Source organism: Magnolia sinica, chromosome 2, assembly GCF_029962835.1.
Source record: "Magnolia sinica isolate HGM2019 chromosome 2, MsV1, whole genome shotgun sequence".
Taxonomy (NCBI): domain Eukaryota; kingdom Viridiplantae; phylum Streptophyta; class Magnoliopsida; order Magnoliales; family Magnoliaceae; genus Magnolia; species Magnolia sinica.
The window spans coordinates 54,592,095-54,618,732 of record NC_080574.1 but is presented as its reverse complement, the minus strand read 5'-3'; the positions used below and the strand labels follow the sequence as shown (position 1 = coordinate 54,618,732).

Sequence of the window (26,638 nt, the reverse complement as noted above, 5' to 3'; positions counted from 1 at the left end):
ACTACTGTCGGTTATCCCAACCACTCATGATTTCATGCATGTACAGCACCACAAGCGGCATCAGGATCTTGTGGGGGTGACACTACATGGACAGGCGCGGCTAGAGGACCGGTTTGAAAGACAGGAGGAACGCATGGGGCATACGGAGGAGCAGCTCTCCGGACTAGAGTAGATAGTCGTAGCACTACGTCGCAATGCCCAACACATTGTGGATCTGCTGACTTACTGGCGTGATGACACCGTTCCGTCGGATACAGCTCCGGCACCATAGCACCCCTTTTGCCTCAGCACATACACTTGATTGACTATTGATGCTTAGGGCATGGGTATCTTTTTGGGTGCCCTAAGTATATGTGTGTGAATGTGATGATTCACTAACTTGGAAAGGCTAACCTCTTTTTGGTCTTGCCCATGAAGGGGCTAAATGTTTTAGAATATTTCTTTTTGGTTGGTTATGCCCCTGGATGGCCTGGATATTTTCTTTTGATAATTAAATGGTGAATGACTGCCAAGCTTGGGCAGTAATTTTTATCTTGCTTATATGTCTGCATCCATGCATATCTATCTTATCTAGGTTTGATGTTAAATGATTAATGCATATCTATCTCTTACACTATGAAATGATGGTTAAATGCATACCTATTCCTCCTATTTATTGGTTCTTCTCTGTCCTTTTCAAGTACAACTTCAGTCATACTATAGAATATTGGTATACACTAACCCTTTGCCAATAACTGGCAAAAAGGGGGAGAACAATCCCACCATGTAAACCCTATGGTTGTATGTTTTAAGAGCATGGTGATGCAGGTTGATAGGGGGAGCAGCTACAGGATGAAAGGGGGAGCAGCTACACGAAAGACATTCTGTTATGTGTGTGTGTGTGTTAGATAGAATCTTTGTAAAATTGTGTAAAGTTGATGTACACACAATTTAGGTTATTGTTATAGGTGTTTTGTCATGTAATTGACAAATGGGGAGATTGAAAGTGCCTTTGTTTGTCAATTAGCGTGACGGTTGAGTCAGTAAGTCAAGTGAGCCCCATGTGAAGAAAATACAAGATGCTGCCTCAACCGAATGGGTGATTCAGGAACGTCAAAGGTAAATTAAGCCTCACATCCCATGACCAAAACACCCCAGGTATATACTTCCCTCTAAAAATCTTAAGAACAACAAGGAATTCAATGCTTGAAAACTTGGTACAAATAGGTAAATTTTCTAAGTTTTCCACATGTCACTTCGAGTCATCGAGCTTGGGTCGATGACGTCGAACACTCCTATTCAATGACATCGAACATGGTTCGATGACATCGAAAAGTGATCCTCATATGTCCAAAAACCACATATATATTTGGATAGAAACTTTGATTCATCGAACATAACTTCGATGACATTGAACATGTGTATTCAATAACATTGATGGTGATTTTGAGTCCCGTATATCAGAGTCGACTTGACCCGAGACTTGTATCCTTACGACTGCGCCGTCGCCGCAGTTCCGACGCCGCATCTTGCACGCTGAGGCGATACCTGGGCCATGTGATGTGGGCTCATGTTCAGTTCGAGGAAAACACTGCACGTTGCAAAACCCTTGAGAACATCACATCATTCCCATCAATCACATCAATCAAGTACACATCACTCCCATCACTCACACCCATCCCCAAGTACAACCACCCTCCCCAGAGTCAACTTTCTCTTACAACAAAGTACACCCTTCACTCACCCATCACACCCCATCCCTCTCTCTCTCTCTCTTACAACCTCTCTCTCTCATTCTCCAAGCAACCCACGTCCCAACCTCCATGAGAGAGCTTGGTGTGGCCCACCTTCCTACCTCCCATCTCCAACATCTAAGCTTCATCTCGACCATTGAAATGCATTCCATGGAGCTCTAGGATGCATCAATGGGAGAAGAAGTCCAAGAAGATGATCGGTGGGTGATCTTAGTATTTGATTTTGTGATTTGAGGGCCCACATATGTGGGACCCATCTTGATGTATGCATTATATAGGGAGGGCCCATAGTGGCAGGGTCCTTCACCTCCTCACCGTCTCTCTCTCTCTCTCTCTCTCTCTCTCTCTCCCTTTAATGCTTTGTGTCTCACTTAATGCGTGTGATATATCCATGCCATCCATCACGTTGGGCCCACTTTGATGTGTGTGGTGTGTCCACACTGTCCAGCAACTTAGACAGTGAGACCCACCACGGCGTATGTGTATCATCCACACCGTCCATCCACGGTGAAGCCCATTGTGATGTGGATTTCATCCACGACATGCATTCATTTTGCTACATGTCAGCAGTTCGTGGGACCCACCTTTCATGTATGTGTTTAACACCCGCCGTTCGTGGATCCCATCCACCTGGCCCACCCTCAAGTGATGTGTGGTTTTGATCCACACTGTCGAAATCGTGGGACCACAATGATATGTGTATCATCCATGCTGTCCGTCCATTTTGGACGTGTGGACCCCAGCTGTGATGTATGGGTTTCAATCCACACTGTACACTCATGTGGGCCCCTCCATGATGTATTGTATTTGCAAGCCGTCCACCTACGGGGTCCCGTGCAGCATGCAGTTGCTGCTGCCCTGCACATCAGCGGTTTTGCGGGCCACACCTTGATGTATGTGGTGTATGCACACCGTCCAGTAGATTTGGATGGTGGACCACACCATGATATATTTGTTTCAATCCACACCATCCAGATAATGCTGGACATGTTTGGATGGTACAAATTTACATAGACAATGTTTGGATGGTGCTGATTTACATAGGAAGTGTTTGGATGGTGCTGATTTACCTGGACAATGTTTGGACAGTGTTGATCATCATTAGTGGGCCATGTGCCCCATGAAATGACAGTGTATAGTGATACACATGTTACTTCTACAACTATTGAAATGATTTTTGGTGTGGTCCAAGCCCACTTGAGGCCCATTGGTGCGGCCCATCCATAAGGCCCATCACGATGTATATTTAAGGCCCATGTGATAGGGCCCACCTACCTTGTATTTAAGGCCCATATGATGGGGCCCACCTGCTTGAATCTGAGGCCCATGGGCAAGGCCCATTGTGATGTATTCGTGGCTCACGGACAAGGCCCATTGTGATGTATTTGTGGCCTATGGGCAAGGCCCATTGTGATATGTATTAGGCCCATGACGTGTGGCCCTTTTGATGTATTTGAGGCCCATATACGTAGCCTAGTCGATGCATATGAGACCCATGTGTAGGGCCCACATGTTATGTGTTTAAGGCCCATGGGTTACGACCTATTATGATGTACTGAGGCCCATGAGTTGTGACCCAATGAGATGTATTTCCGGCCCATATAGTGTGGCCATTGTGATGTTTTTGTAGCCCATTTCATGAGGCCCATTATGATGTGCATTAGGTCCATGGGTTGTGGCCCATGCAATGTATCTGAATCCCATGTGCAGGGCCCACTTGTTGTGTATATAAGGCCCACAAGTGAGGCCCATTGTGATGTATTCGAGGTCCATGTGATGCGGCCCATCATAATACATATTAGGCCCATGTGATGCGGCCCATAGTGATGTGTATGTAGCGCTTATATGAGGCCCATTGCAATGTATATTAGGCCTTTGTGTGAGGCCATGGGCCCACTTTATGTTTGGCTCTATGTGGGCCACTGCTTGGGAGCGATGTTGGTTAAATATCCACATTGATGGGCAATGATGGTTAGATGTCCACATTGTAACCTTCCCTTCGGCCCATTGTGAGGCCTATTCTTGTTATAAGTAGGCTGTCTAGGCCCATCCTTGATATGAGGGGAGTATACCATCATCTTATAACATGCTTAGTATAACTTCACGATCCATGGCCATGCCCATCATATGTATGCTTGATATGAGAAGTGATTGATCATAGCAAATGCCATTGGGTAGATTATTATGGGACTCCATGATAGGAGGAGTTGTCCACATGAGCGCGAGGTACGCGTAAGTTTGATGCATGACTGAATGATATGACTCATGCATCTTGCATTGTGTGTTGTGATTACTGTACGTCCTAGTGACATCAAGGTCGTAGCCTCCATAGGCATATCGTGGATGGCCAGATGGGATACTGAAAATCTATTACTAGCATCGGGCCGCCATAAATGGCCCTGGGTGAAAATCCTTAAACCCTTTTAGTACCAGAGGACACCCCAACGTCTAGACCAAGTGAATATATATGAGCGCATGAGGACCATATACCAGTAGGCCGAATCTCCCACTGTGTCATGGCCAGTTGGGAGAGGGTATGGCCTTATCTGCCTGAGGCAGCTTGAGAAATGAGTCTGCTATCGACGAGCCGGGCCCGATATTGGCAGGCGAATAGTGAGGTCTCTTCCACTTGCCCAGTTGTGTGCTTGATGGGGTGGCAGGTGGCATAAAGTGTACTAGACCCCGGTGATGATCCCAGAGATGTACAGTACTGATTTGTGGAGCAGGAGTTACATACTCAGCATTATATTCATTCATTCATTCACCATCCACTCGAGCTGGTGGTGCACAACTAATTGTTATGTATACTTTTGTAATGGCTAGGATTTCAGTTGGGACGCGCGACTAACTTAAGATTAGGAGCTTACCACATTAATTCTATCTATCCAAATTTAGGTATAGGACTAGTTTGGATAGAAGTCTTTTGTGATATGCCCCATAGCTTGTGATACTTCGTACTATCATCCCGACTTCACACTGCAGCTTAGTCATTTCATTCGCACCACATATTGCATATTGCATTACATCCTCAGCATATAGCATTTTGGGTTGCTATGTTTCTGCATTTACATGACCTAGATGAGGCTGATGGTATTCATAGCTCTTCCGAATTGCATATTGTATTACATCTTCGATATCTGATATCTGGATCATTATGTTTCTGCATTACATAGCCGATTTACATTACTTTCTCAGTATATGACATTGGCTTGCTATGTCTTTTCATCGCATTCCTAGATGAGGTTGATGATATTTTTATGGACTTGTCAGTATTTTTGCTTACTTTGAGATCGTATGGTTTGTGGACTTACTACTATTTCCGTTTACTCTGATAATACATTCTGAGCACGCATATACTTCTCACACACTTACACCATCCTGTAAGCTTTCTATAAGCTTATGCACGATAGATGTGTGCAAGTGGCGTTAGGCTACAGCAACGTCGAGCATGGAGCATGTAGTCATCTTCTGAAACTTTAATTTTAACTTATGTATCTCTCTTTCAGTATTGTATTCAAAGTTTATATTAGTGGATATGTGATGATGATGTTGCCTTTGTGATTTAGGTAAACTTATGGTTATGCTTCTTACGAGATAAATGTACGTTGAAAAATCCTCATTGTAAGATCTAAGGATCAGAATCTGGCGTATGCGCACTGGGAGCCGAGAATGGGGTACTACGGAGGCTGTCGGCACTGGATTCGGCGATCGAGAATTTTGTGAACCCGGTTTCCGAGTTTGGGGCGTGACACACGTGGCTGTCCTCACGCCAGCCCTGGACGGACGACCAGGTTATAAGGCACATACATCACTTAGGTCCCACCATCCAGACATTAGACGGTGTGGATCCTGCACATGCAAGGTGGGTCCACATGTGTGGCCCACCATATATATATAATATCTATTATATTAATATATATATATATATATATAATTTTAAAAAATAGCTTTCAGGCCTATGGCCTTCCTAATCTGGATGGACGGTGAGGATTCAACACATCCATCATGGTGTGCTCCCACAGCACTCGCTGGTGGGGTCCACATATATGGCGGCGTTGATAAAACACATGTGCCATGTGGGCCCTTGCCCAAGTGGATGGACGGTGTGGATGTACTCCACATCTAGTGGGTCCCACGGATGGTGTGTATAAAACACATACATCACAGCAACCCACAGGGCATGCTGACCCAATATAGCAGCTATATAGCTAGTTGAGGTATACTAGCCAATCTGCTTCTAGGCAAGTGGGTGCCACGTGTTGGACCCACCAGCTCAAGATAGAGCTGATATTTGTATTTTCTCTTCATCTGGGCCTGTCTAGATGGATAGGCCAACGGGCCTACCGCTGGATAGTCTAGCAAAGTGGGCCCAACATATGGATGGCATGGATATAATACTGGTGAGCCACACACATATACCAGGTGGGCCACACACACTTCTTCATCATCATCACCATACAAAGGAAAATAGAGAGAGAGAGGGAGAGAGAGAGAGAGAGAGAGAGAGAGAGAGAGAGACGGTGTAGTTGAGGGACCCCGCCACTATGGGCCCCTCTTAGATCACAACACATACATTAAGGTGGGTCCCATTTTAAGTAGGTCATAAATCAAAATCACTATCTAGAGCTACGAACACCCACCGATTTCACTCCTTCTTGGCTTCATGATCTCCCGAGCTCCTAAGCTTCGTCTTTGATGGAAGATGATGAGAGTTGAAGGGTTGGAAGGTGAGGATCTTGGGGCAGGAAGTGGGCCACACTAGGCTCCTCTCTTTTCTCTCCTTAGCTTGGACAGTTGTTCTCTTGGGAAGCTTGGAATGAAGTGAAAAAATGAGAGAGAGAGGAGTGGTGGATGGGAGAGAGGGATGGTGATGGGTGTAAGGAAGGGATGGGTGTGTACTTGACTTGAGAGTTGACTTTGGATGATAAAGAGATGAGTGTTGGTACTTGACTTAATTGATTGATTGATTGATGTGATGTTTAGTAGAGATTCTCTTGGGTTTCGCAACACGCGACATTTTTTATAAATAAATGAAGGCCCACATCTCTTGACCTGGGTATCTCATCGATGCACGAGTCATGGCGTTGGAACTGTGGCGATGGCGCGGTTGTTAGGGTACAAGTTTCGAGTCGAGCCGACTCTGATATATGGGACTCAACTTAGGGTCACTTGTAAATGCTGATTACAGGTCGCGGGTTGCCAGAATTCGAACAGGAGAACCGTATGATTCTAAGGAACAGTACAGTCTAGGATATGGGTCTTATACATGCACAGCGCCACAAGTGGCATCAGGATAATGTTGGGGTGACACTACCTGGATAGGTGCGGCTAGTGGACCGTTTTGAAAGAGGAGGAACACATGGGGCATACGGAGGAGCGGCTCTTCGAACTAGAGTAGATGGTCGCAGCAGTACAGTGCATTGCCCAACACATTGTGGATCTGCTAACTTGCTGGTGTGCCAACACCATTTCGTCGGATACGGCTCCAGCGCCATAGTACCCCTTTTGCCTCATCACATACACTTAATTGACTATTGATGCTTAGGGCATGGATATCTTTTTGGGTGCCCTAAGTTTATGTGTGTGTATGTGATAATTTACTAACTTGGATAGGCTAACCTCTTTTTGGTCTTGCCCATGGAGGGGCTAAATGTTTTAGAATATTTCTTTTTGGTTGGTTATGCCCTTGGATGGCCTGGATATTTTCTTTTGATAATTAAATGGTGAATGACTGCCAAGCTTGGGCAATAGTTTTTATCTTGCTTATATGTTTGCATCCATGCATATCTATCTTATTTGGGTTTGATGTTAAATGATCAATGCATATCTATCTCATACACTGTGAAATGATGGTTAAATGCATACCTATTCCTCCTATTTGTTGGTTCTTCTCTGTCCTTTTCAAGTATAACTTCAGTCATACTATAGAATATTGGTATACACTAACCCTTTGCCAATAGCTGGCAAAAAGGGGGAGAACAATCCCACCATGTAAACCCTATGGTTGTATGTTTTAAGAGCATGGTGATGCAGGTTGATAGGGGGAGCAGCTGCAGGATGAAAGGGGGAGCAGCTGCACGAAAGACATTTTGTTATTGTGTGTGTGTGTTAGATAAAAACTTGGTAAAATTGTGTAAAGTTGATGTACACACAATTTAGGTTGTTGTTCTAGGTGTTTTGTCATGTAATTGACAATGGGGGAGATTGAAAGTGCCTTGTTTGTCAATTAGCGTGACGTTTGAGTCAGTAAGTCAAGTGAGCCCCATGTGAAGAAAATACAAGATGCTACTTCAACCGAATGGGTGATTCAGGAACATCAATGGTAAATTAAGCCTCACATCCCATGACCAAAACACCCCAGGTATATAATTCCCTCTAAAAGTCTTAAGAACAACAAGGAATTCAATGCTTGAAAACTTGGTATAAATAAGTAAATTTTCTAAGTTTTCCGCATGTCACTTCGAGTCATCGAGCTTGGGTTGATGACGTCAAACACTCCTATTCAATGACATCAAACATAGTTCGATGACATCGAAAAGTGATTCTCATATGTTCAACAACCACATATATATTTGGACAAAAACTTTGACTCATCGAACATAACTTCGATGACATTGAACATGTGTATTCGATAACATCGATGGTGATTTGACGACATCGAAGAACTTAGAGTTTTATTGAGCAAGCTTCTTGGAAAATATTCTGAAAATGCTCGAGGAATCGAACTAGATTCGATGTCATCGGAATTCAAACTTCAATGACATCAAACCATTTTCGATGACATCAAAAAATGACAAGAATATGTCCAGCAAGCTTTCAAGGAAATTCTTCTAAAAAGTTCAAGGAATCGAACTAGATTCGATGATATCAAGATTCAAACCTTGATGACATCAAATCAGGTTCAATGTCATCGAAGAAGGACACAAAATCATCCAGCAAGCTCCGGTGAAAAATCACGCTTAAATTCAAGGGATTGAACTAAATTCGATGACATCGTAATTCAAATTTCGATGACATAGAATCAAGTTCGATGTCATCTATCATAAGTCAAAAAGTGTCTAACAAACTTTATCAGTAAAGTCCGTGTCATCGAACTAACACTCGATGTCATTGAAGTCTACACTCGATGACATCGAACGCAGTCAGATTCTGACTATTATGTTACCATTGGACTTTTTGCCTTTATAATGAAGAGCTTGGTTCTAGTTGTTGTATTGATAAAAAGAGTGAGCTCTAAGAGAGTTGTTGCTTATCTAACATCCTTTACCTTTTTTTCATGGGAGTTCATCTTTCAATCCTCTCTTAATCATTAATATTCAATAGAGTGGATTGGTGAATGAACTTCCCCATTCAAGGATCCTCTAGCTACCTTCTTAATGACATATCATAAAGTTAGAATCCCTTAAATACATAAACCCTGGAATCTCTCCGTCTCTTAAATGATTAACATTCATTAGAGTAGATTCCAACATAAACCTTAACCTAACCCCGGCGACTTACATTGGAGCATCATCAAGTGTTGCAGTTTAAGGAAGCTGAAGAATCTCCGCCATCAAGTGAGATCATCTTCATCAAGTGCAGAATGGGGCTCATCTACTTACAAGTAAGTCATTAGAGTCCAGAGATTCTATTGATCATTCCTTATGTAGGATTGGGTCATAGGTTGTATCTCAAACTTACCAAGCCCTCAGTGAAGGTTTCCAACGGGAGAGTACGTCTGGGTTCTTTGTGTAGAACTTTGGCTTTTGTGGCCTAAACCTAGGCCCTTGTGTAGGACCTTGTCTTGTGTGGCCTAACCTACGTTCTTTGTGTAGGACCCTGGCCTATGTGGCCTAAACCTAGGTGCTTTGTGTAGGACCTTTCCTCTTGTGTAGGGCATAAATTGTTGAGTCCTTATGTAGGATGATTTACCTTGTGTAAGCATCTTAAGAACCTTGTGTAGGTCCTAGTGTCAACCTTGTGTAGTTGTAAAGGTTTGAGGTGAACCTGATTTGAAACCTCCGTTAATGAAATCCGGTACACTCAAGAGTTAAGTGTGTCCGACGGGAGTGGAGTAGGCACATAGCTGAACCACTATATATGATTGTATTTGGGATTGCTAATTGCACATTCTTTTAATTATGTTTATCTTGAATGCTTACAATGATGCATGATTATTTGAATAATTAGAACTAATATGAATCACATCCCACACACACTTATATACACGATTCGTCTTAGACTAGTTGTTTAACTTGTTCAATCTTGAATAGTCTATTATTTGGATCCTCTACTTGGCTTAGAAGCCTTTAGAGTTAAGATGATTGCATATTGATTAATTGCATGATACATCAAAATTAGGAAAGTATGATTCTAAATTAGCATAAAATTTATAAAGTCCTATTTACCCCCCTCTAGTACACCTTGACTTATTCCATACTTCTATTATAGCGGTCTATACCACAATTTCATCTGTAATCTTTAACTTCTTCATTGTCTTCCAGGGAGAATCCATTATGGGTCGTGCCAACCTTTGGGGCGACCTTGCTGGTGCCGACCATTGGGACGTGCTAGGTCTCAACTTGACGTGCTTTTATAGGTCGGTCTAATTTTCTCATAACACCCTTAATTTATGTGACCTTATCAATTGGTTGGATGGTACATTACAAAACCATTACAGTGGGCCTATAAAGGTTTTTTAATGGTAGGCTTTTTAATCCCAACTATTTCCTACGGTCCACCTAAGATTTTTATTTCTTCACTTTTGGGCTCATGTCCTAAAATGATGAGATTTTTATTTCTTCACTTTTGGGCTCACGCCTTGAAATGATAAGATTTTTATTTCTTCGGTTTTTGGCTCATGCCCTAAATTGATATGGAAAAATGGATGAATGGTATGGATATAGAACCCACGTCAAGGTGGGCCTCATGGTAAGACTTACCTTATCCACTCCCTAGTCAACAATACTGTTGAAAGATAGGATCTTTATCCCAATTAAACATTGCTTTTTAAAGCATTATTTTTCTACATTTGCAGGTATTGATTGTTTTTTTTTTTTTTCAGATGAAAATGTTTTTTTTGTTTTTTCTCAGATGAAAATGTCCATATATTCTCAGATGAAAATGTCTATATATATATATATATATATATATATATATATATAGACACACACCCGGAAGATGATCCAACTGCATTATTTACATAACCATTATTGCGCCTGTTCGTTGGAATCATAAACGGGCCAGCCCCCGGTTGACTGGCTCTAAATAAAAGCTTGCGCCTGGCTCAATCATTAAATAGGCTTAAATATTACGTCAGTTCCTGTCTGGTGCCTAATTTTGCAGCTAAAGCCCAGTACTGGAAGCCTGAACGGCCAGCCTTAAAGCAGAATTTTATAGAACCCTTGTTTGTACACATGGCATGTTTATGTACAAATGAGGTCCATCAATTAAATCCAAAATGATATTGGGCTAATTGTCTGAAGAGTTACTCTCCTCCGTTTTCACCCAACATCTAGTCAAGGTGAGGCCCTATTACAAATATCACCTTGATTTTCAAGATAATTGATCAACAGAGCTGGGCCTACACTTTGCATGGTACAGATATTCAACACAAGCAGCATATTGAGGTGAAACACGTGCCTACACGACAAGAGGCCATCACCTGTAGGTGATCAATACACATAAAACGAGATTATTGTTTATTAGGAACCACACAAATCAAAAGCAGAGTTCGTGGGCCATCGTCAACAACGTGATTAAGGAATAGCTTCGATTACAGATTGTAATGCAGGAATGGGCTTTATAGTGTATTGATTGAATCCGGCACTGATGACAATGTTCTTCCATTCAGCTTCAGTCCTCTCCTTACCCTTAGTGTGGGCCATCATCACCATGTCCAGCATTAATCTTATGTCCCTCAGGCCCACCTCTTCGACATCTTCTGTGATCACAGCCTCTACTATGATCACCTTGCCTTTGTCCTCAGGAATGGCCTCTTTGCATTTCTTCAAGATCTCGATGCATTCCTCATCACCCCAGTCGTGTAGGACCCACTGCGATGCCGACGTGAAAGAAATTAGTGGACCGTCATGATTTATGATTGTGTATTCAGTGTGCCACAAGTGCCAAACATAAGTAATAGGTAGCTAAAGCTTCTCAAGATGCACCAATGTCTGCTTGGGACATTACGTGGCCTAAAATTCAGGATGGTCAGCTCATTAGGCGGGCCATGGTGTGTTGATTGCGGACAGTTGGTAGTGATAAGTCCAGTCGGCCAACATGTCAACTGGGCTAACCCTGCTTCTGAGGCAGGTTCGTTTAGCCTATAAAATGTGGTCAGTTTAAGTAAATGAGTTGGGCTTCGGTTGAACCTTACCCGATCCCAATATTACCTGATCCAACTCTCACCACCTCATCAAAAAATAAAATGAAATGTAGAAGTATAAATACTATTGGAAAAAAGAACTCGTTCATAGCTGAGTCGACTCGTGGTTCACCCAAGTCAGGGCTGAATCAGCCTGACTAGGCTGTGTCTGGGTGACTCTTGGTTGGTTGCGATAGACCCAAGTCTTGGTTGGCTGGGACAAGTCACAATAGACTCAGATAGATATATGTATGTGATTGCTGTGGATCAGAATAAAATTCTTGCAAAAAAAAAATCATGACATAAAGCGACAAAGATCTCTAATATAACAAATTTTTTTAGAGTTTACACTACTCATCTTTTTCGATTACAAAAATAACCCGATCTGTGCACTTAAGAAAACCTTAGCTCCTTAAGAAAATTCTTTTCAAAGCCTTTTAAGTGTAGAAAAACCACTCATTTCGTGAAACCCTTTCCCTTGAAAAGAAAAAACACTGGCTTACCAAGTCCTAATAGTAATTAAGCTTAAATACACTGATTTCTACAAAATCGTGTAAGGCTGTCGGTAGAACCAGTGAATTGTTGGTCGGACCGACAACACGCTATCGGTCAAATTGATCGGGACTGACAGAACATATTCCTGAAAAAACTCTCACGACTAACAATCTGTTGGTTGGACCAATAGAGCCCTTTAGCATACTCCAAGGCATTACACACAACAGTGATATATGCATGTATGTGTGTGCATGTATGCAAATTGGGTCAAGCTAGGTATGCATGCAATAGGGTTGCAACTTGGGTGACTCGAGCCCAAACCAATCTCAAAAGGACCCAACCCTAAACCCGATTGGACCTGAATTCCAACTCAAGATGCCCAACCCAAACCTAATTAGCTAACCCTAATTTCTTTGTACCTAATCCTAAACTCACTGAACTCAACCCAAATAAATGTCATTATTCCCAGCCCAACCTAACTCATGCCCAGTTCAATTTCAAATTTGATTGAAGTTTTCCCACCATATCCCATTCCAACAGTCTAGTTCAGGTTCACCTAAGCCCTTGCAGCCGTAGCCTGTGATGGCAATATTCCATTTTAAAACCTGAGTTGGGTTGTGTCAAGGTCAGTTTGGTTAAGCATGGCTCGGTATAATTGAATGGGCTGGTTCGGGTTAGAGTCAGATCGGGCTTGATGAATTTTAAGTTTCTCATGTCGGACCACATGGTGTGGGCCACTAGCTGGGCCGGGTTGTGGTCAGAATTCTTGATCCATTCAGTTAACAACCTTAACCCCAACTTGGCTCAAAGCTCACCCTTTGTTTCCCTAGGCATTGGCCAAATATTTATTGCGGCAAGGTTTTATGCACGTATGGCCCCACCTGATGCTGGACCAGCATCATCTTTGGGGCTTGTTACATGCACGGAGGAGTTCACACACGTGCCACGTTGTCATGTGTGGTGAGAGTTGGATTCACATGGCATTTCTCCCTATATATTATACACACATGTTCATAGCGTTTTTTTAAGAGCCCCATTTTCTTCTCTGTGTGAGAATGGGACCCGAATCTCCCACACTGGTTCCAATCGTGCCGAGAATTCAGACATAAACTTCTAAGATAAATTAACCATGGTGAAATTTTAATTTTTCTCTACTCTTGTGGCCCACCCGATGATAATATCTGTCTAGGTATCTTTGTTGTAAAACAGATGTCTTAAATCTTGTTTACCGCGTTGCTCGACCAGTCGAAGGGCTAGCTCGACTAATCGAGGATCCCTTTGACCAATCGAAACCCGCTCGACTCAAAATCTAACCACAAGGTTTCTGAAACTCCCAATGTCTTCGACCAGTCAAGGGACAGGCTCGACTAGTCGAATGTGCCCTTCGACTAGTCGAAGCCCAGGCTCGACCAGTCGAAGGAAACGCAGATGTTGTGCGGATTACGTAAATTTGAGACGGTTTCAGAGAAGTGCATAAGTGGAGTTTCTTAAACTATAAATAGGGATCCCTAGGGCCTTTCTAAGGAATGTTAAGGCTTTCTAAAGGGGTTCCAAGGGTTCCTAAAAGAGTTTTAGGGTTTCTAAAGGGTATAACAAGGGTGAGATTCAAAGTTGTTCGAATCGGATAAGTCCCTTCTCTTTGTAATTTCTATTTTTATGGTGGAATTCTGTTGCTTTGTGCCGTGATTTTTTCCCTTAAGGGTTTTCTACGTTAAATCACTATGTTCTCTTGTGATTGCTTGGTGCTCTTGGATTACTATCGTAGATCTAGGTTTGTGTGATTCTACATTACAAATCGCAACAAGTGGTATTAAAGCAATCGTTGGGATACAGATCTGAATCTGCAGGATTAGTAATAATGAGAAGTACTAGGTATAAGATTGAGAAGTACTTAGGAAAAAATAATTTGAGTTATAGAAGATCAAGATAATCTGTTCTTTAATCAAGCAAGGTGAATATGGTGCTCTTGAGGAGCGAAAGTCTACTATGACTGATGATGATTAGAATACTCTTGATAAGAAGGCCTTATCATTGATCTGTTTATGCCTCACGAATGAGGTTTTCTACAATGTCATGAGGGAGAAAATTACGGCTAAGTTGTGGGCGAAGTTAGAGGATGTCTATGTGAAAAAATTCTCTGAAAATCGCCTACACTTGAAGCAGTAGTGGTATAACTTCAAGATGGCAGAGAGTGGAGATTTGGAGGCTCACATCAGCAACTTTAATAAATTAGTTTGCAAATTGTTAGATATGGATGAAGTGATGAAAGATGAAGAACAAGCATGTATGTTGTTGAATTCTCTTCCAGCATTGTATGAGTTATTTAATGACACAATGTGCACCACGAATAAAACCCTGAGTGTCGATACCGTTATCTCAGCTCTTCAAGGGAAGGCAATGAGAAAGCTTAACAGCGATGTGGAGACATCTTCTAATGCACTGTTTACAAGGGGCAGAAATTCTGAACAAGGTACACAATCTTCAAGTTCTGGATCCAAATTCAAGGAAAGGGTAAAGGGAAGTTAAAGTGCTGGAACTGTGGGATGAAAGGACATCTGAAGAAGGATTGTAGTAGTCCTAAATGTAAGAGAGAAGAATCTGAGGCTTCGTACAGGGAGGCCAATGCTGCCATGTCAGATGGATCAAGTGGATGTGATGGTGATGTTTTGTCTGTGTCTACGATTATACACTTTTACGATGATCATAAGGATGAGTAAATTATAGACACATGGGCATATTTTCACATGACTCCTCATCGGAGTTGGTTCACCAGTTACAGAGAGTGCGATGGTGGACAGGTGTTTATGGGTAATGATAGTGCCTGTAATGTCGTGGTTGTTAGTACGGTACGTATCAAGATGTTTGATGGGATAGAGCGTACCTTGACTGGGGTGAGGCATGTTGTTGATATGAAGAATAACTTGATTTCTCTTAGTAAACTTGAGGCTATAGGTTGCAAGTTCACAAGTATTGATGGTATCCTTAAAGTATCTAAGGGGACACGGGTAATCATGAAAGCGCAACGATTCAATAATGTTTACAGATTGATCGGGAGCACTTCAAAAGGTAGAGTTGTAGTGGCTGTAACGAATTCCACCTTTGCACGTGTGTGGCATGCTGGGTATAGTCACATGAGCATGCAGGGCATGAAGGCTGAGACGCCCGGACAGGGATACAGAGCATGTGGAGCAACCACCTATGAGAAGAATCACACAACATAATCATAGGATATCAGCGAGGTACATGGACGATTGCAATATCACATATGCTCTCGTTACATGCGAGGGGGATCCGTCTTCTATTCAGATGACTCTAGGTGAGCCTAGTGCTGAGAAGCGGAAGGTGATTATAGATGATGTGATGAACTCGTTGTACCAGATTGTCTCCCGGGAGCTGGTGGAGCTTTTAGTGGGCCGTAAAATGATTGGATGCAGATGGATCTTCAAGAGGATACAATATAGATACAGAGCGAGGTTGGTAACGAAGGGTTATGCTCAGAGAGAATAGATCAACTTCTCAGAGATATTTGTGCTGACAGTATAGCAATATGTCTGTTAGATTCGTGATTGGTGCTGGTTGGCCAATGCGATCTTGAGCTAGAAAGGATGGATGTGGATTTTGAACTTCTGTAAGGGACATTGGAAGAGCAGATTTACATAAAACAACTAGAGTGGTTCGAAGTTAAAGGGGCTGAGAAAAAATTTGCAGGAGGTCGTGATACGACCTGTTGCCTAGGCAATGGTTTGATTCCTTCATGGTGAGTCAGGAATTGTATGCTAATGACATGTAGATCGCCAATTATGACATGTCTGAAACTAATGTACTGAAGAATCGGTTAAGTGGGACATTCAGGATAAAGGATTGGAAGCTATAAAGATAGTTCTCGGCATTGAGACTTGAAGAGGAGTAGGTTTTAGTAATCATAGGCAGAATACCTTGAGTAGGTATGTGATGGACTAGGCAAAGCCATCGAGCGTTCCCTATATGTCTCTCCTCAAGTTTTCCTCAGGACATGTCCTAAAACAGATGAGGAAAAGCAGGATATGTCTCATGAGCCTTATTCGAATGCGGTTAGCAATGCATGCCATGGTCTGTAATAGACCAGTTATTTCATAGGCTATCGGTGTTGTAGGTAAATACCCCAGAAAGTAACATTGGATGGCGGTGAGATGGTAAGAAGACTACGTCTTTACTTTTGGGAAGACAGGGACAAAGTTGGTATGGTATGTGAATTCAGATTACGCAGGTAGTGTGGATTCTAGAAAGTTGACTTCAAATTACTTGTTTGTACTAGCGGGTAGAGCAATTAATTGGATGTCTATGTTATCCGACAGGTACTTAAAGAAGGAGGCGTAACACTGGAGAAGATTCACACCAGCGTGAATCCGAAAGACATGATCATCAAGGTCGTTCCTACAGGGAAGTTCAAGTTCTATGTAACTTCTCTAGGCTTGGCCATAATGTAAAAGGAAGACGGAGTGTGCACGAGAAGCTATGATATGATGCAGAGAAAAGAGAAAAGGTTAAGAAGCTACACGATTAAAGATTGAAGACATGGTGGAGATTGTTGTAAAACAGATGTTTTAAATCTTGTTTACCGCACTGCTCGACCATTTGAGGAGCTGGCTTGACTAGTTGAGGATCCCTTCGACTAGTCGAAGCCCGCTCGACTCGAAGTCCAGCGATAAGGTTTTTGAAAATCCTGATGTCTTCGACCAGTCGAGAGACAGGCTCGACTAGTCGAAGGTGCCCTTCAACCAGTCGAAGGTACCCTTCAACCAGTCAAAGCCTAGGCTCAACCAGTCGAAGGTTACGCAGATGTTGCGCGGATTTTGCATGGACTACCTAAATTTAAAACGGTTTTAGAGAGGTGCGTAAGTGGAGTTTCCTAAACTATAAATAGGGGTCCCTAGGGCCTTTCTAAGGAATGCTAAGGCTTTCTAAAGGGGTTCCAAGTATTCTTAAAAGGGTTTTAGGGTTTCTAAATGGTGTAGTAAGGGTATGATTTGAGGTTGTTTGAATCAGTTAAGTCCTTTCTCTTTGTAATTTTTATTTTCATAGTGGAATTCTGTTGCTTTGTGCCGTGATTTTTTTCCTACAAAGGTTTTCCACGTTAAATCAATGTGTTCTCTTGTGATTACTTGGTGCTCTTAGATTACTATCCTAGATCTAGATCTATGTGATTCCACAATACAAATCATAACAATCTTCACTGTTTAGATTTTCTAACGGAAGGCTTAGATTATCTCACAGGTCTGCATGGCTTCCACGTGTGAGGTGAGTGAGCAAGTGCCCTTAACAGTTCTTGTACGAGGACATGGTGTGTGTTTTTTAGAGGTGTGTTGACATTCTACCGGCTAGGAGAGTGACTTTGTTGCGACCCCAGAGCCGGGGATGTGGGTGGGACTCTGACCATAGGGCCCACCTTGCATGCAATGTATATTCGTGCTATTTATCTGTTTTACAGTTTATTTTATTTTAGGACATGGTACCAAAAATGAAGAAATATAAATTTTAGGTGGACCACATTATAGGAAACACAGGTCGTCAAAAAGCCATCATTACAAACTTTCAGGTATGCCACTTTTTGGAGTGCCTTTCATGAGAGTACAACTAATGATAAGTTAGATATATAATACAGTCATCTAATCACAAGGCATTACCGAGAAGTCCAAGAGGCAGAAAACAGTCAGGCAAAAAATAATGTTTAGAGTAACACGAATACATAAAAGGATATGAAGATCGATGTGGCAACGATTTAGCTAACATAACTGTTGAAATAAATAAGAGACGTATGAAAGGAAGCTGCAATAAGGATCTATAAATAGCAAGAAGTTCTGTACAACAAATTGTCACATACCAAATTAAATTATCTTTCCTTATCATATCTTAGCTCTATCCTAAGATTAGTGGTAATCCTTAGTCATAATCCAGTAGCGAAAATCTTTAGATATAATATAAGTCTATACTTTTGTGTTGGATTATTCACTGTAGCAATACAATTATTTCATCTTTCAAAAATGCATTTTAATATTGTTCCCTACGATTGACGGTAATTATTTCATTTTTGTTTAACTGTTTTGGTTTATTTTCATATGAATGGCACCAATCTTCGGAGAAAAAACCCTACTCTCGGACAATCACTTGATAATTTTACAACCATATTGTGATTAGCTGAATAGGTAATCGATCTTCTCAGTTTTCGGTCATATATACTAATGTACGTTTGACATTTCTATCTTAGTACTTAGGGTCAAGTTGTTTGATTTAAATCAAGTCGCATAATCAGTTTTGACATGCCTACATAGGTCACACATGACCGAACCAAATTAAAAGTATATAGGGCGAAAACTTTTGTGGTACAAAAGGCTACTAATGGTCAATGCATGGTCAGATGGGCCCTACGGTCAGGGTGCCACCCACTCGCCAGCTCTGGATCACAGCCAAGTCATGCCCACCGGTTAGACTCCGTGCGACATTTATCAACGAGATTTTGGAATATCACTGTAATATCACGCACGCTAATCTTATCACGAACTTACCCATCCAACGGGTAACTTCCAACCCATCACATGCACATGACATCCGACCCATCCGATAGGTTAGGTCCACCATTAGAGATCATCCTATGTAAAAAATTAGCCCCATCCACTTATCAAGCTGATCATACTTGTATTTTGTTAGAATCAGGATCCACACTATCACTGACGTTGTCAACACTGCTACATAAAATGCACTATATGATGATATGACCCAATCAAATTGCAACAAATAAAAGTTATTTTTTATTTTTTTGGCAAGCAAGTTGGATTCATTTTGTTATTTATTATCAACTACACATTCTATATTCTATGGTGCAGATGTTTCATGCACACACGTGTGTACACAGGTGCATATAAAAAAATTTATTATCTTCGATTAAAAATTTATTATTATAATTCCTTTTTTAAAGCAACGGCCTTGACCCGGAAACGGATTGGCCACTCCCCCTGCCACCGGCGATGACTAGTGGTTGGTGATCTGTGGGTCCCACCATGATGTATGTATTTCATCCATGCCGTCCATCTATTTTTGTAGATCATTTTATGATATGAGACTAAAAATGAGGTTTTTTTCCAATCTCAAGTGAACCACATTACAGGAAATAGTGTTGAATGAAAGTCGCCCATTAAAAACTTTTTGGGGGGCATAAAAGTTTTGGAACAAGCTGATATTTGTTTTTTACCTTCATCTGGGTCTGTATGACCTAATCAACAGACTGTATGTCAAATAAACAGTACAGTGGGCCTTAAGAGGATTTTAATGGTGGTTATCCGATCACTATTGTTTTCCTATGGTGTGGTCCACCTGAGATTTATATCCCTCTCATTTTTGGATCAAGCCCTAAAATGATAAGTAAAAAAGGATGAAATACATACATCATGGTGGGCCCACATAGCACCTACCATCAGCCATGGTGCTGGTGGCAGGGGGAGTAGCCAATCCGTTTCCCCTTGACCCCGCCTAGCTCCATTTGGGAGCGTGCCAGCCAACACTCCGTGGTGGTATGGTAAAGTGTTGAGCACTGTACGGCCCACCGTAATGGATATGTTTTATATCCATGCTGTATCCATTTTGTGAGATCAATTGAGGACATGAACCCAAAAATAATAAAACTAAAGTGGACCACATCATAGGAAATAATGGTAATTGAATGCCTACCATTAAAAGAAATAATTTAAAAATTGGGGCACAAATTTAGGTTTCAACGATAGGTGTGAAGGGTGTCATTAACTCCACTTTTTCATTTGATGTGGTCTAGTTAAGATTTAAATCTATTTTATTTTTGAATTCATCCCTTAAAATGAGCTCCCAAAATAGATAGATTGTGGGGATTTAAAACACATGCATCAAAGTGGGCCCTACAGCACCCAACACATAACCATGCTGCCGCTGAGGATGGTGTCGGCAATACCACCTTACCACCCAATTCACCGGGGCGCCGATTTGGTGGTGTTGTGATGGGTTGGGCGCGGTGGGTCCTAAAGTAATGTGTGTTCCATATCAATCATAGTCCATCCGTTTTGATAGCTCATTTTAGGACATGAATCCAACTATAAAGTAGATCCAAAGCTCAAGTGGACCACACAATAGTAAGCAGTATAGTGGAGGCAATGACACCAACAGTTGAAACCTGTTAACAAGGCCCACTATAATATTTATTTTTCATCCAACCTGTTAACAAGGTCACACAATCCTGGACGAGGGGATAATACAAATATCATCCTTATCCAAAACTTTTGTGCCCTCAGAAGTTTTTAATGGTAAGCATTCAATCATCACTGTTTCCTGTGGTGTGGTAGTATATACTTTATTTCTGTTCATGTGTTAAAATGAACAGGCAAAACGTATGGTCCGTATAAATATAAAACACATACATCAATATGGCCCTACACTACCTAACACATGACAAACAGCTGGTGGTCCACCGTAGCGTGGCCCACCCCCAGAAGAGAAAGTATGTAAAATACCTTGAGAAAGACAACATCTGCTTTAGGTATAGCAACGAACATATCACCTCCAACGTGCACAACACCATTGCACTCGGGTGCACCCCCTACAACCTGTGGAAGGTCGAAATTGGTGGCCTTTATCCAAGGACATACCTCCACTAACGTACGCATTGCGGTCCCATTACCTCCTCCCACATCCACCACCGTCTCCACCCCTTGGAAAATCCCCGGCCAACTGTCCACGATGGTGGGCACCACCGCCCGTGCATCACAAGCCATTGCATTGTCAATGAGTTCCCTTTGACGGGAATGTCCATCCATGTAGGACCACACCTCCTCCCCATGAGCCACCTCGAAAGCCAGCCGCTGATCGCCTCGAGCACGGGCACTGAACGCGTGCCATGGCTGGAGCATGGCTGCATCATTTTCAAAGAGCACAAAAGCTGCCTTGCTTTGGTCTCCATGCTTCAATAGTCGGCGTGAGATTGGCGTGAGGACATAGCCAGCATGGCCCGTCTCATCCTGCTTCTCTCCAAACACACGGCGTTGTACCAAGAACCGCATTATACGGTGGAGGGGGGACGGTTGGCAACCGAGCGTAGCCGATAGCTCTGCAAGCGTCATCGGATGCCCATTGGCGTCAATTGCATCAGCTATGCCTAGCTCTATCGCACACTTCACGACGGCAAGGTCGGAGAACCCAAAAACATACCTCCAGATCTCAAGCTCAGCTTTTGCTTCTTCATCACCCATCTCTTTCTTTGTCTGTGTTCCTCAAGTTCCTAAATCAGACCACAGGTTACATGGTACACCAGTAATGGGATTCCTTTATAATGACCCAAACCGTACTTTGATAGTGAAATAATTCAGCTCTTTAATTTTTATAAGATTAAGGAAACTATTTATATTCAAAGAAAAAGATTATATGATATTTCAAAAAAAAAAAAAAAAAAATTTTTTACCAGCTCATTTCTTACCTTAGTATAAGTTTATTCTAGAAGGCTCCTTGTTCTGGACAAGTGATATCACACCTATTTAAAAAAGGTCACTCACTACGAAAGTTGGACGTCATCACTATAATTTCTACATGAGAGCTTTGCTAGGCAAGATGTTTGTGCAAGTCAGCCAATACACATGCCACCTAATGTGGGAGATGGTGGATGGGTTTAGCATCTGAGCCATCCATCAGAAGTGTATAGCTATCCAAATTCCCCGTCACAAGAATCAGGTCAATTCACTTAGTCAGGCAGGCTAGAATGAACTGAACATGTGTAATTGTGAAAAAACCAATCAAAATTTTCTAATCTATGGAATAATTTATAATATCGGAGTGGACCACCTATATCTTTAGGCAGTAATATTCACATGGTGAGGTCCACCTGATATGCGGCGTGGATATTGCACCTATCTGCTACAGTAGCATATGTGGTGGGCAGAGCTTGTACATGCATGTGTGCTTAGCAAAGCCATCTTTACGAGATTTAAGTGTGCGTATATTCAGAGAAAAAAAGATAACATGATCAACATTTCACTTTTTGTACTTATCGCGGTTCAAATTGTGGCACTTATATAAATTGTCTGGGCCATTGAAATATAATATCATATCTAAAGGCTAAAATTCAAAAATATCATATGCCTCTACAAGTTCGAACCAAGCCCGACCATAAAGTAAAACTTAGACCTAAGTCCAGCTTGATCTTGTGACGGGCCACAATAAACAGATGAGCCTGCTGGCCCTCGGAATCACAAACAGGCTAAGTCGGGTTGGCTCTAAATGAAAGCCCGAACCCGGTTCATTTATTAAATGGGTCTAAATTTTAGCCTCAGGCCTAGTGCCTAGTATTCCAGCTCAAGACCAGTCCAGAGAGGGCCAGGCTTGGAAACCTGATCGGCCAGCTTGGCCTGTAGACAGCCTCCAAGCAGCATATCAAAGAACCATTCTTTTGTAAGTGGCAGTGGCACGTCTATGTACCAATCAGGTCCATCAATTTATTGGGCCCTAACAGCAATGGGAAGCAGATTGGGTGGTGACCCCAATAACACTACCTAGGTGGTGTTGGGTGCTGTGGGGCCCACCATGACGTATGTGTTTTATATCCATGACATCCATATGTTGCCATATCATTTTAGGGCATGAGCCCAAAATCAAAGTAGATCTGAATCTCAAGTGGACCACACTATAGGAAACAGTGGGGATAATGACACCCACGGCCAAAATCTTGCTAAGGCCCACCATGATGTTTCTTTGCCATCCACCCTATTAATAATGTCAAGTGAACAGGGAGGAAGGAAACATATAAACATCAGCTTGATCCAAAACTTCTATGTCTTCATTTGGTTTCCAGCACTAGCCATTCAATCCTCGGTGTTTCCCGTGGTGTGGTAAGCATTCACTTCATTTTTAGGCTCACCTCCTAAAGTAAATTTTCAAAATAAATGAACAAATAACACACATACACCGCGCTGAGCCCCACAATTCCCCCGACAAGAGTGATACATGGCACGAAAATGAGGTAGATCCAACACTGGTTGCATTAAATGCATGAAACATTAAATGACAGTTGCATTAAATGTAAGAGTCATATGTGGTGTGGTCTATTTAAGTGTTGAATCAGCCCCATTTTTGTTTGCATGCTTTAAAATGATCTAAGAAAAGGGATGGACGGCTTGGATGTACCGATACATCATGGTGGGCCCGCCCATAGATCTGCTCCTCAAGGGCTAGAGACAGGCGGGATAGGACGCAATCCGGGTCCCTCTAGGTAGGTCCTGGTACGTAGCACCCAATCCCGGCCCCATTTAATAGGCCAAATAGTAAAATGAATGGACCACGTCACCCTACGCGTGCTTTGGATGTGCCCCTGTTTTGGACTCGGTAAAATGTTCTGGCCAAATGAATTAATGATGTGATCATACGTAATATCAGTAGGTAGGAAATAGAATAAATGTACTACAGCAGAAGATTGGACAAGTGACCTGACCTTCCAATTTAAACATTAAAAAAAGTGGAATAAAAACAAATACATCACTAAAACAAGGTACTCTGGATGAGACCTGTCTCAATTTAGGATTATATGAGAAAGGGCATTTTACAAAAAAAGTAATAATAATAAAAAATAATAAATAAAAATAAAAAAAATAATGGAATTTATAGTCTGATCCCTTCTTCAGGAGGGTTTAGATAACCCACCGATACACGACAGAAGTTTTAATAGCGGGCCAGGTAAGCATGTGAGCAAACGAATCCCAAGCTCTACTTACCATTATATTTTGGTAAAATTCATCCTAACCATCAAGTGCATTATCTCATTTTAGTCAAGGGCCCAAAGATATATTTATCCATAATTCAAGTGGACTACATGATTGAAAACAATGTACATATAGCAACAACCCCTCTAAAGAATATTTCTTTTGATGCCACAGAGTTGAATTACTGATAGGCCTGATTTTTGCGCCCCAAACCTAAATTTTGCCATGGCACTTAATATTGCAGTGAATTTCATATAATTTATGGTGAGCCTTGTACAAATCAAAGGTTAATGTCTCTCTCCAACTGTTTTATTTAGTGTGGCCTACCTGAATCACGAGTCAGCTTGAGTTTTTGGTTCTGTTCGTAAAATGGAGCCATGGATCTTCTGGATGGAGTAGATTTTTCATATACCTCAAGGTAGACCCCGCTAAAATCAAGTCCCCAATTTTTTTGGTGGTTGGTTTATTTTCTTTGGCACTTAATTCACATGTAATTGAAAAACGTTCATTAACCAATTGAAAAAAAACAGAGATTTTCGTTGACTTTTTCAACACGTGATGGATGGGCCAAATAATGAGGAAAACAGATTGCATTGTGCCCCGTGTGGATGAAAATCGGTCCAAGAAAGGGCTTTGCAGAGCCCACCATGATGTATGGATTTTGTCCACCCTTTCATCTATTTTTCTAGACCATTTTAGGATAGAATCCCAAAAATTAAATAGAGACGGACCCAAGTTAACGACACCACAAAAAGCTATGGTGATAATGACACCCGGGTTGAAACCTTATTAGGACCCACGGTGTCCAATTCATTCATAAGGTCACACCAACCTCGATGAAGGGAGAACACAAATTTCAGCTTGATCTAACATTTTCTGGCCCCTAACAAGTTTTCAACAGCAATCACCACTACCTGGTCCGCTTGAGCCTTGGATCTACCTATAGTTTTGGTGAATTTCTTAAATTGATATGTTAAAATGGATGAACGAAAGTGGATAAAATAAATACATCCCGATGGGTCCCACAGAGCCCTACCTAGACCGATTTCAGCCGATCATAGCGAAATTTTAAACAATTATTTCTCATCATAGGTAAAACAACTTGGTCGGTCAGTATTACAAACGAGCCCACCCATCGACAGAATCAGAATATAAAAACAAACTTAGATTTGAGAATAGGACCACTCTGATATCATTCTAATGACTGATTTTAGAAACACAATGGAATAAAGGATTTTCAACCACAGAAAATATTATTTAAGAAAAAAAATTTATGAGATGTCAGTCTTTATTTTTATGGGTCCACCATGATGTTTACATAGGATATACTCCAACCATTAAATATGTAGTTTAATATTAAGCCAGAGACAAAAAATCAAGGTTACCTGTGATTTGTGATTCACGTAGGCCACATCAAATTAAATATTTGGGAGTTAGACATCCACCCATGCTTTTATAATGGCTACCATGGAAGTGCACTCCAACCATTAGAGTTTCACACAAAATTTTAGGTAGATGGCCTAAAGATCTTATCCATCCATGATTCACCTAAGTCACACTTACAACTGGGCACGAGACAACTTGACACGACTAACTCGACTCATCCCACTCGTACGGACCCTACTCAATCCGAACCGAATGGGTGAGTCGGTCTGAACCGAGTAGGCTTTGCCCGATCCGAATTTAAACCGAGTCTAGTTCGAGTTACCCAGCAATTCAACCCGACTCGATCCGAAACCGACTCAACTCAGATTCGAGTATATATAATAATAATAGTAATAATAATAATAATAATAATAACAACAACAACTCTAATTTTTAAGTATCGCTAACCCTAGACCCCGCACCTGATCCTAAACTCTCTTCCTCACTCATACTCCTACTCTTCCAAGCCTGACAACCACCCACCACCATCACCACCCTCTTCCTCATCTCTCTCTCCTCTCTACTCCCTCCCACCCTCCTCTTCCAAGCCCGGCAGCCACCCACCACCATCACCACCCTCCTCCTCCCCCCTCTCTCTCCTCTCCACTCCCTCCCGAATCGGTGCCAATTCAAACCAACTCGATACTTTTTACTGGGTCGGACTCAGTCCGGATTAATCCAGGCCATACCTGGATTTGAATCGGTTCAAGCATATTGGACTTGGTATCGAGTCAAGTTGAATTTGGGTCAGGCCTATTTCAAAACTGGATCGAGTCGGGTCATCCCTAACTCGGTCCGACTCGACTCGATGCCCAGCTCTAGTCACACCATTTGAAGTAGTTTGGAGAGTGATCATTTTCTTGTGCACTTTTTCTAATCATGTGGCTTATAGATGGAGC

The 26,638-nt window shown here is 41.9% G+C and overlaps 1 protein-coding gene across 1 annotated transcript; it reads right to left on the bottom strand.

Annotated features, from left to right (window-relative positions):
* Positions 1-11,390: 11,390 nt before the first annotated feature.
* LOC131237114 (acetylserotonin O-methyltransferase-like) lies at positions 11,391-21,865 on the bottom strand. Its single transcript, XM_058234770.1, has 2 exons — positions 21,084-21,865; positions 11,391-11,767 (listed from the first exon to the last, which is right to left on the bottom strand). Exons 1-2 carry the CDS (start codon positions 21,816-21,818, stop codon positions 11,471-11,473), a joined length of 1,032 nt encoding a protein of 343 aa, XP_058090753.1. The 5' UTR covers positions 21,819-21,865; the 3' UTR covers positions 11,391-11,470.
* Between the last annotated feature and the right edge of the window lie 4,773 nt (positions 21,866-26,638).

Bases quoted from the DNA above. Each gene is read 5' to 3' on its own strand.
- LOC131237114 (XM_058234770.1), bottom strand. From the start codon at position 21,818: ATGGGTGATGAAGAAGCAAAAGCTGAGCTTGAGATCTGGAGGTATGTT. The intron at 11,768-21,083 runs GTATTTTACATA...TCGGCATCGCAG, and splicing joins CAGATGTTGTCTTTCTCAAG to TGGGTCCTACACGACTGGGG.